Source organism: Corythoichthys intestinalis, chromosome 17, assembly GCF_030265065.1.
Source record: "Corythoichthys intestinalis isolate RoL2023-P3 chromosome 17, ASM3026506v1, whole genome shotgun sequence".
NCBI classification, from domain to species: Eukaryota; Metazoa; Chordata; class Actinopteri; order Syngnathiformes; family Syngnathidae; genus Corythoichthys; species Corythoichthys intestinalis.
Window position 1 is genome coordinate 2,517,001 of NC_080411.1, and position 11,549 is coordinate 2,528,549.

The 11,549-nt window shown below is 37.6% G+C and overlaps 1 protein-coding gene across 1 annotated transcript; it reads left to right on the plus strand.

Annotated features, from left to right (window-relative positions):
- Positions 1-1,324: 1,324 nt before the first annotated feature.
- On the plus strand, positions 1,325-6,210 carry spra (sepiapterin reductase a). The gene is made up of 3 exons (XM_057818091.1): positions 1,325-1,735; positions 3,912-4,202; positions 4,292-6,210. Exons 1-3 carry the CDS (start codon positions 1,444-1,446, stop codon positions 4,480-4,482), a joined length of 774 nt encoding a protein of 257 aa, XP_057674074.1. The 5' UTR covers positions 1,325-1,443; the 3' UTR covers positions 4,483-6,210.
- The last annotated feature ends 5,339 nt before the right edge of the window (positions 6,211-11,549 follow it).

Here is an 11,549-nt window from a genome sequence, read left to right on the forward strand (position 1 = left end):
TGATGTATTAATAAAATGGCCTCAAACCACTGTCCTCTTTAGAACGTAGTGAAACTACAAAAAAAAAGTACACAAGCATTGCATTAGCAACAACGTTAGCTTAGCACGCTATACAGGTTCACTAAACATAAACAAAAAGCGTCTCATACAAAAAATAGAACATTTCGCTTACTAACATCATATATACATTCTTTACAACAACCATACTTACGGACAAATCTTGTCCAAGGATCATATAAGCACAACATTACAACGTAGGCGTCAGCCCGAGACGTCGTGCAGCCATATTGAACTGGCAAGAAAGCAATAAACCATGTCGCAAAGCGACCACAAGAGTTCGCTGTAAGACAGCACAAAAAACCTTGCTGTTAAACTTACCAAAAGGCAGAATACTGTCTGAGCGGGACATGTGCGTTAATTGCGTCAAATATTTTAACGTGATTAATTTAAAAAAATAATTACCGTGCGTTAACGCGATAATTTTGACAGCCCTATTTGAAACAAAAAAAAAGGCGTTTCAATCAAAATATACTGTATATTATCAAGAAAAAAAGTCACTTCAATCCCCCCCCAAAAAAAGTGTTTAAATGCAAAAAAAATTTGAAACTAAAAAAATTGCATTTGAAAACTATTTTTCTTTTAATTTCTTTCTTTTGATTGAACTCAAGTTTTATTTTATTTTTTTTGATTGAAGTAATGTAGTTTTGCATTTGCGCCACATTTGGGCTAGGACATTTGTGTCTTTATTATTTAGTCAAAAATATAAGTTGCTTCAAACAAAGAAAAAATATTTCAAAAGAAAAATCACTTCAATCAAAAATAAAAGAAATTCAATCATTGAAAAAAAGTTTTTGAATGCGAAAAAATATTTGAGACTCAGAAATTTGCATTTGAACACTTAATTTTTCATTGACACTGTTTTCTTTGATTGAAGCAATACTTTTTTTTTTGTTTGGGCCATATTATGGGTAAGTCATTTGTGTCTAAATCATTCAATCCCAGAAAAAGTTGTTTCAATTGAAAAAAAAAAGAGACTTCAATCAAAAGAAAAAATTAAATCAAAGAAAAATAGTTTTCAAATGCATTTTTTTTCCGAGTTTCAAATTTATTTTTGCATTCAAACACTTTTTTTTGGGATTGAAGTGACTTTTTTTTCTTGAAAATATACAGTATATTTTGATTGAAGCGACTTTTTTTTCGATTGAAGCAACTTTATTTTTGATTGAATAAGAAAGACACTAATCTACCGCCATAGAAAATGAGCCGTGTCACGTGGCGTGAAACCGAGAGGTGGCGACAGGGTAACAAGTGCTGACCAGCCACGCCTATTAACGAAAGAAGAAGAGATTTAAGGAGCGTGGCGTTGCGAACTCGAGGGTTGTACTCATCCGGAAGCCAGAACAAATCCTTTAGTTCTACCCACCTAACCGTGCTGTGGAAAGAATGTCATCGTTTGGCCGAGTTTTGTGCATCATCACCGGGGCCTCCAAAGGTTTTGGCCGGGCTATTGCAACGGACATGGCCCGGCATGTGAAGCCCAAGTCGATGTTCATCCTGGTAGCCCGATCCGAAGACGAGCTTCGGAATCTTCAGTCAGACCTGGCCAGGTCGGGCATGGAGGCCCGCTCCGTGGTGTTGGATCTATCCCGGAAGGGATCACCTGAGATGGTCGTGCGGATCGCGAAAGACGCCTGTCCGCCGGATATAGAACATGTTATTCTCTTTAATAACGCTGGTAAGGTCCTCGGGATTCTGCATGACATGTTAATCATCATGAACATGACATCATGAATTGAGAAGTTATCTTCCTGTGAAAAGTACTTGATGGTTGATACGCATACGCGGACTTTAAGCGGGCCCCGGGGGCCATAGCCCCCTGGTGGCTGAAAATGTAATTGACTTTCCAATACAGTATATGAATTTCAAGTGCCTGTGACGGTATAATAAAAAAAAATCTTAGCAAGAATTTTCTACGGAAAAAGCTCGTTGTGATGATAAGGCGGCGCTACAGTGGCTTAAAGTGCGTATGACAGGATTAAAAAAAGTCTTAAATAGCATTATTATGTGAATTATGTGAAAAAGCGACTTTTAAAAAATTATTCACCCGCATATTTTTAACTTTTAAACTAATTACGTCACAATTTAGCGTATGTAAAAAAGTCACGGATATCTACCTCATAACTATGGCTTAATTTTATTCATTTTGTTACTGTTGCATTTCCCCCAATATGTTAGATGATAAATACTCGATCTAAACAAAGAAAAACTGGAAGAAAAAAAAAAAAAAAACGTTTAAAAGGGTATATGTATGAAAAAGAACATATCGACCACTCCTTGATGTCTGCGATATCTGCATCGTGAACCTTGTTATATTACCATGTTTCACTCATAAAATCCCCCCAAAATCTGGCTGTGGTCATTCACATCTGTGTCTTGACACTCAATGATACATGCTACATGGAGTTTTTAGATCAAAACAAGGTAAGTACGCGATAATATTTCGTTAAAATCATAGCGTCTTTAATTATGCTCTCGCGTGCTCTCACCTCCAATTAGGGTTTTGCTGTTTATTTTTTTTTTCTAAATGCCTTCCTGTTCAAAAATTTTCTTCCCCCAGAAAATTGAGATTTTAAGCTTTCCAATGATGTATCACACATGCATATAGGACAATTCTGAGTCTGGCCAAATGGCCACATGGAAAAAAATGCCACATGGCAAAAAAAAAAAAAGATGCCACATGGCAAAAAAATTCCACGTGGCAAAATCAATTTTGCCACATGGCAAAAAAATGCCACATGGCAAAATCAGTTTTGGCACATGGTAAAATCAGTTTTGCCACATGGCAAAATCGATTTGGCCACATGGGGAAAAAATGCCACATGGCAAAATTAGTTTTGCCAAATGGTAAAAAAAAGATGCCAAATGGCAAAATCAATTTTGCCACATGGGAAAAAAGTGCCACATGGCAAAAAAAATCCACATGGCAAAATCCATTTTGCCACATGGCAAAAAAATGCCACATGGCAAAATCAGTTTTGGCACATGGTAAAATCAGTTATGCCACGTGGCAAAATTAGTTTTGCCACATGGGAAAAAAGTGCCACATGGCAAAAAAAATGCCACGTGGCAAAAACAATTTTGCCACATGGCAAAAAAATGCCACATGGCAAAATCAGTTTTGGCACATGGCAAAATCAGTTTTGGCACATGGGAAAAAAGTGCCACATGGCAAAGAAATGCCACGTGGCAAAATCAATTTTGCCACATGGCAAAGAAATGCCACGTGGCAAAATCAATTTTGCCACATGGCAAAATTGATTTTGCCACATGGTAAAATCAGTTTTGCGACATGGCAAAATCAATTTTGCCATGTGGCAAAAAAAGATGCCACATGGCAAAATCAATTTTCCCACATGGCAAAAAATGCCACATGGCAAAAAAAAAAGCCACATGGCAAAATCCATTTTACCACATGGGGGGGGGGAGACAAAAAAAAAATGCCAGATGGCAAAATCCATTTTGCCATATTGCAAAAAAAAGATGCCACATGGCAAAATCAATTGTGCCACATGGAAAAAAAATGCCACATGCCAAAAAAAAGATGCCACATGGCAAAATCAATTTTGCCACATAGCAAAAAACAATTTTCGTTCTCGGCCCTGCTGATATTAAGACCAAACCTACGCTCTTGGTTTCACGGCCCTGCCCATCCAGCTGAATCATGTGCTGGAATAAAAAAAACAAAAAAAAACTGAAAAGGAACACAGACATATGACACCACTCCTCCTTACTACTATTGTGATATTGCACTGATGCTTAAAGAGGAACTATTCTGCATTTTGCCAGATGAAACCGTCTTAATCATCTTGTTGCCAAGTAAAATATTTACAAAAGCAACTCTGTCTTCTCAGGAACGCTAGGGGACGTGTCCCGTTTAACCAGAACCTTCACCAGCATGGCCGAGGTGGACTCTTACCTCTCTTTCAACGTCAGCTCCGCTTTCTGCCTTACTGCCGGCGTGCTGCAGGCCTTTCCGAGGTCGTCGGGCGTGCGCCGCTGCGTGGTCAACGTCTCCTCGCTTTGTGCCCTGAAGCCATTCCCTACATGGGGGCTGTACTGTACTGGCAAGGCGGCTCGTGATATGATGTTTAAGGTTCTGGCAGAAGAAGAGCCAGATGTCCGTGTGCTCAACTATGCTCCAGGTGGGACTTCATCTACATTTACCGTCTATTTTCACTAAGAATAACTATTTTGTTTTCAGTATTTTTGACAGTATTTTGTATTTAACCAGGTCCTTTGAACACGGACATGCAGGAAACAATCAGGACCAAAACGGGGGATCCGCAATTAAGGCAGCAGTTTCTTGACATGTTTGAGGAAGGCGAGCTACTCTCAGTTGAGAGATCCTGTGCGAAACTGATGAAGCTGCTGAAGGAAGACAAATACAAATCAGGAGAGCACATTGACTACTATGATGTGTAGTACAGTATAGTACATACGTACAGCAGGGCACACGTCTAGTAACCGAGTGTGGTCCTGGAATTTTCATAAGCGTTACTTATTACACTTATATCAAAAGTTGAAGTTTTATTATTATTTGAAATCAAAGTAATGCTGCAGTATAGATGAAGATATATTTTTTTCAAACACTTAATTAAGGCCGCAGCTATCGCTTATTTTAGTAGTCGATTAATCTAGCAACTGGTTAGTTTTAATAATGGAGTCATTGGATTAGGAATTTTTAATGCGTTGCAGAATCAACTTTTGGAAATGTAAAAGGCTTGCTAACACTGCACTTTCAAAAGCGCGTTAAATGCGAATACAAAATTCCCAAGTGTTTCTTCAAACTATGAAGAATTGCGCTTTCCTTTAGAAATAAAATACATGAGATTAGCCTCAAACGGTATAAAAAAAATGCAGCAAGGCCGAGAACCAAAAGTGGTATTTGCCAGGTGGCAAAATGGATGGATTTTGCCATGTGGTATTTTTTTGCCATGTGGCATTTTTTTCTTTGCCATGTGGCAAAAGGGATTTTGAAATATGGCATTTTTTTGGGATGTGGCAAAATAGATTTTGCCATGTGGCATTTTTTTCTTTGCCATGTGGCAAAAGGGATTTTGAAATGTGGCAAAATGGATTTTACTATGTGGAATTTTTTTGCCATGTGACAAAAGGGATTTTGAAATGTGGCATTTTTTTGGTATGTGGCAGAATGGATTTTGCCATTAATTCATTCCTTTTCCATGCCGCTTTTGCCATGTGGCATTTTTTTTTTTGCCCTGTGGCAAAAGGGATTTTGAAATGTGGCATTTTTGGTATGTGGCAAAATGGATTTTACTATGTGGAATTTTTTTGCCATGTGGCAAAATGAATTTTGCCATGTGGCATTTTTTCTTTGCCATGTGGCAAAAGGGATTTTGAAATGTGGCAATTTTTTGGTATGTGGCAAATTGGATTTTGGTTTGTGGCATTTTTTCGCCATGTGGCAAAATGGATTTTGCCATGTTGCCAAATGGAAAGTTTGGACATGCATAGTCGTTAATGGCATAGCCTGACTTGGGTGTCCGTTCAATGTCAGTGCGCTGTAATGGTAAGTGTATGGTCAAAAATCACAGCCACACATGTTTTTCTGCCATTTAAAATGAATGGAAAATTTTGGACGTGCATAGCTGTTAATGGCATGGACATGCATGGCCTGCAAAACTGCCATATACCCCCAAAAATGCCATAAATACCCCCCAAAAACTTCCACAAACCAAAATTTTTATTGCCACATACCAAAAAAAAAAAAAAGCCATTTGCCACATGCCAAAAAAAGCCACTGGCAAATACCACTTTTGGTTCTTGCTGTCTCTCAAAAAATGAGGATCTAAGTACTGTACAACAAAAGAACAATTGGCTAACTTGCATAGCAAACGTGCGCTAGCTGAAATGCTATAAAATGCTACCTTTAAAAATTTTTTTTTTTTAATTTTTTTTTTTTTTTTACAATTAACAAATCGTTCAAACACATATTCCCACAAAAACAGCTTAATATACATATAAACTAAATTACGAATGTATTAAAAAAATTTATAAGCGCAAACAAAAACATAGCTTATGTTGGTCTTAACAGAGGGCAGCTGGATTCAGCCATGTTAAATGAATTATATTCTTTGTTGCCACTAGTGGGCAGTGTATTCAGCCAAATCAACAAATGTAAATGCAAACTCTCAAAACTATTACAACGCCACTCTAAACGAATACTTGAAGCAGCAAAATTTGTTTTGAAGCTTTTTTTCTAATCGAGTTAATCGATTAATAGTCTACTTTTAATCAATGTTTATGAACATAATCTTTTTTGCCAAAACGCTGAATACATTCCATGGCCTTTGTGACTTTGTGGCCTTAAATTTGTTCAATGTTTTTGTACTTTGAAAATCTTAAAGCACCTAGCACAGGGGTCCCCAAACTACGGCCCGCGGGCCGGATACGGCCCGCAGCCACATTTGGTCCGGCCCCCTGAACAAAAAAAAAAAAAAATTGTAAAAAAAAAAAAAAAAAAATTTTTTTTTTTTTTTTTTTTTTTTTTTTTTTTCCTCAATAGAGTTATTTATGTCCTGGCTTTTTTCTGTGAAGAACTGAGCAATGGTTATTTGGTTATTATCTATTTAATTAATACAGTATTATTATATTATATTATATTACATGATATTATATTATATTATATTATATTATATTCAGGGGTGCACATAAGTGGTCCGCACATGCGTACTGGACGTAGACAAACGCGCTGGCCCTCAATGGCTTCCATACGCTTTTGCGTACCGATGGCTGACCACTCTATTTGCGGCGGACACGAGAAAATAACTTCTCAAAATGTCGATGAGGCAGGCCACACTGAGTAATTACTTCCGTGTTCCCCCACCCCCGTCAAAAGACAGACAGACGACAGAGACGTCACCGGAGCTACCGAAAAAAAGGACTTTTGCTGAAAAGTGGCTACAGGAGGTACCATGGCTAGAAGCGAATGATGCTCGCACGGAAATGCGGTACAAAATGTGCCATGAGAATCCCAATGTCGCCGATTAGAGCAACGCATTTTATGTAGGGTCAAAGAATTTCAGCCATCCAAACTTTGAAAAGCACGAAAAAAACAGAGAGCATGTGGCAATTAAGCAAACTATCGATGTCAAACAGGACCCCACTCGCCCTATGGACATGTGGCGGAATAGGGCGGAATAAAGGTAATGAACAGCGACATGCACTGACAAACGTGTTTTTGCTCGCATTTTACAAAGCTAAACATGCACGTTCAATGAGGTCTTATGAGGAGGACATCCCACTTTTAAAAAGGCTTGGAGTTAATGTGGGAGCCGCATAATGCCCTTTATTTTGAATTGGTGCTTTTATGTTTATTTCTTTACATTTCACTTCAAAGTAATGGCAATTTTGTTGTGCCAGTTGATGTTAATCAAGCATTAACTGTTAATATAATTAATCAAAGTTAATTGGCTCTAAGTAAAGCTTGTCATAAATTTATCGCATCAGGTGGGTCGGCTCTCAAGCTCAATGAGGACCAAGTCACATCTCCAGGTCCTCCTCTGAGAACCTGGGCAAAAAAATTATGTGCACCCCTGATTATATTATATTATATAATATTATATTATATTATATTATATTAAGGGCTGTCAAAGTTATCGCGTTAACGGGTGGTAATTAATTTTTTTCATTAATCACGTTAAAATATTTGACGCAATTAACGCATATGCCCCGCTCAAACAGATTAAAATGACAGCAGTGTCATGTCCACTTGTTACTTGTGTTTTTTGTCTCCCTCTGCTGGCGCTTGGGTGCGACTGATTTTATGCACCATGAGCATTGTGTAATTCTTGACATCAACAATGGTGAGCTACTAGTTAATTTTTTTGATTGAAAATTTTACCAATTTTATTAAAACGAAAACATTAAGAGGGGTTTTAACATAAAATTTCTATAATTTGTACTAAAATCTATCTTTTAAGAACTACAAGTCTTTCTATCCAGGGATTGCTTTGACAGAATATTAATGTTAATGCCATCTTGTTGATTTATTGTTATAATAAACAAATACAGTACTTATGTACAGTATGTTGAATGTATACTGTATATCCGTCTTGTGTCTTATCTTTCCATTCCAACAATAATTTACAGAAAAATAAGGCATATTTTAGAGATGTTTGAATTGCGATTAATTACGATTAATTTTTAAGCTGTGATTAACTCGCTTAAAAATTTTAATCGTTTGACAGCCCTAATTATATTATATTATATTATACTATATTATATTATATCATTTTTATTTTATTTACTTTGGTTCCGTGAAGAATCCAGAAAGGGTTATTTGATTGTGGCTTTCTGAAAAACAATACATTTTTACATTTAGGCACTCCTGCAATCGTCACACTTTTTCTGTTACAAACTGACCCCGGCCCCTCATCAGAGAAGAGAAGGGTTATGTGGCCCTCACAGGAAAAAGTTTGGGGACCCCTGACCTAGCATGTAGTTGAAGTTTAAAACTAATCAAGGTTTATGATATGAATGAAAAAATATTTGTCTGGGTTGTAATATCTTGAGGACCATATGAGTATTTTCACATCTTTGAAATTCAAACTTTATTAAACGACCAAAATCTTAATGTGTTCGTTTCCTGTCTTTGTTCTATGTGGCGTTACGATATAACGATGTCATTATCGTTGTATTACACAATTCAGACTTTATGAATACAACATTGTAGAGTTGAGCGCATGCCAGGACGTGTTTCTTTTAGACCCAAACTATGCTCAGTAGGATACAGATGTTAAATGCAGACCCTTTGAGCCCCATATTTCGCAATGGCCAGCTGCAAAAATCTGATGCAACTTCACTCTAAATTTCAGGCTTGTAAACTGTTTTCTTACACAAGTAAATGACAGAGAAATGTCATTTTAGACCTAAAATAACCTCGTTTGTTAGTCCAAGCTTCCAGCGGAAGAAAGGTTTATTGGTAAGAGACATAGTACAATGGTGTGAAAAAGTATCTGAACCTTTTGGAATTTCTCACATTTCTGCATAAAATCATCAAATGTGATCAGATCTTTGTCAAAATCGCACAGATGAAAATACAGTGTCTGCTTATAGGTTATAGCATGCAAACAATGACAAGGGGGGGGGGGGGGGGAATAAGTGAACCCTCTGCCTAAGGAGACTCAAAGAGCAATTGAAACCATTTTTTACCATCATTTTAAGTCCGGTGTTTGCCCAATAACTGATGAAGCTGCTCTGCCCACTATAAAACACACACCTGGTAAGAAATGTCTTGATGATAAGCATTGTCTGATGTGCATCATGGTTAGGTCAAAAGAAATGTCTGAAGACCTGCGATCAAGGTTTGTTGATTTGTGTAAAGCTAGGAAAGGATACAAAACCATCTCTTAAAGTCTGAATGTTGATCAATCGACAGTGAGAGAAGTTGTCTACAAATGGAAAGAGTTTGGCCCTGTTGCTTCTCTCCGAAGGAGTGGCCGTCCACCAAAGATGATGCCAAGAGTTCAGCGCAGAATACTCAGGTAAAAAAAAAGAAACCCTAGAGTGTCTGCTATAGACTTAAAGAAATCACTGGCACAGTTCAAGATCTCTGTGCACACATTAACTATGTAAAATGATGGCCAAGAATGGTGTTCATGGCGTTTAATGTTCGCAAAAAGGCACTTGGACACTCCACAGAAGTTTTGGCCAAATATTTTGTGGACTGATAAAACCAAAGTTGAATTGTTTGGGAGTAACACCCAACGTCATGTGTGGAGGAAAAATGGAACAGCTCACCAGCATCAACACCTCATCCCCACCGTGAAGAATGGTGGAGGGAGCATCATGATTTGTGACTGTTTTGCTGCCTTAGGGCCTGGACAACTTACAATCATTAATGGAAGATTGAATTCAAAAGTTTTGCAGGAAAACTTGAGGCTGTCTGTCAGACAGTTGAAGATAAGAAGAGGATGGATGCTGCAACAAGACAATGATCCAAAACACAGAAGTAAATCAACTTCAGAATGGTTTCAGAAGAACATAATACACGTTCTGGAGTGGCCAAGTCAAAGTCCAGACTTGAACCCCATTGAGATGCTGTGGCATGACCTAAAGACAGCGATTTATGCCAGACATCCCAGGAATCTGACTGAACTACAGCAGTTTTGTAGAGAAGAATGGGCCAAGATTAGTCCTGATCGATGTACCAGACTGATCAGCAGCTACAGGAAGCGTCTGGTTGAAGTTATTGTTGCCAAAGGGGGGGCTACAAAATATTAAAGGTGATGGTTCACTTACTTATTTACCCCCCTTCTGTCATTGTTTGCATACTATCCTCATTAAAATATGACAACCTATAAATGTTTGGGTGGTTTTAGTTAAATCAGACTGTCTTTTCATCTGTGTGATTTTGACAAAGATCACATTTGACGGTGATTTTATGCAGAAATGTGAGAAATTCCAAAATGTTCCGATACTTTTTCCATACCACTGTAGGTTCTGAATTGTGTAAGACAAAAATAATGACATTATTATATCATTACGCCACGATGCACATCAGAGAATGCTTCTCTTCAAGACAATTCTTACCAGGTGTGTGTTTTATCGTGGGCAGGGCAGCTTCAAGCCACTAATCAGTGCTTGAGCACACACCTGACCTAAAATGTTTGGTAAAAATTGGTTTCAATTGCTCTTTAAGTTTTCTTAGGCAGAGGGTTCACTTACTTATTCCCACCCCCTTCCCCTTCTGTTATTGTTTGCATACTATCCTCATTAAAATATGAAAACCGATAAATGTTCGAGTGGTTTTAGTGAAAGCAGACCGTTTTTTCATGTGTGTGATTTTGACAAAGATCAGATCACATTTGATGGTGATTTTATGCAGAAATGTGAGAAATTCCAAAAGGTTCAGATACTTTTTCCATACCACTGTAGGTTCTGAAATGTGTAAGACAACAATAATGACATTGTTAAATCATTACGCCATGATGCCCATTAGACAATGCTTCTCTTCAAGACAATTCTTACCAGGTGTGTGTTTTATAGTGGGCAGGGCAGCTTCAAGCCACTCATCAGTGCTTGAGCACACACCTGACATAAAATGTTTGGTAAAAATTGGTTTCAATTGCTCTTTAAGTTTCCTTAGGCAGAGAGTTCACTTACGTATTTCCCCCCCTTCCCCTTCTGTTATATATGAAATATAATATATAATAATATATAATAATAATATAATATGAAAACCGATAAATGTTCGAGTGGTTTTAGTGAAAGCAGACCGTTTTTTCATGTGTGTGATTTTGACAAAGAGCAGATCACATTTGATGGTGATTTTATGCTGAAATGTGAGAAATTCCGAAAGGTTGGGATACTTTTTCCATACCACTGTGTTCATTTTTTGTGTGTGACTGGTTATCCCACCAAAAACACCCAAATAAACAAGTGTGTCCTTTGCTCTCGACTTCCGTGTGCCTCTGATAGAAGGCAACAGCTGCAAAAGACAAAAATACTTCTAAGGGGAGGCAACC

Excerpts from the sequence above, each read along its gene's own strand:
- spra (XM_057818091.1), top strand. The coding sequence starts at position 1,444 with ATGTCATCGTTTGGCCGAGTTTTGTGCATCATCACCGGGGCCTCCAAA. Across the intron at positions 1,736-3,911 it reads TATTCTCTTTAATAACGCTG|GAACGCTAGGGGACGTGTCC; the intron begins GTAAGGTCCTCG and ends CTGTCTTCTCAG. Across the intron at positions 4,203-4,291 it reads TGTGCTCAACTATGCTCCAG|GTCCTTTGAACACGGACATG; the intron begins GTGGGACTTCAT and ends GTATTTAACCAG.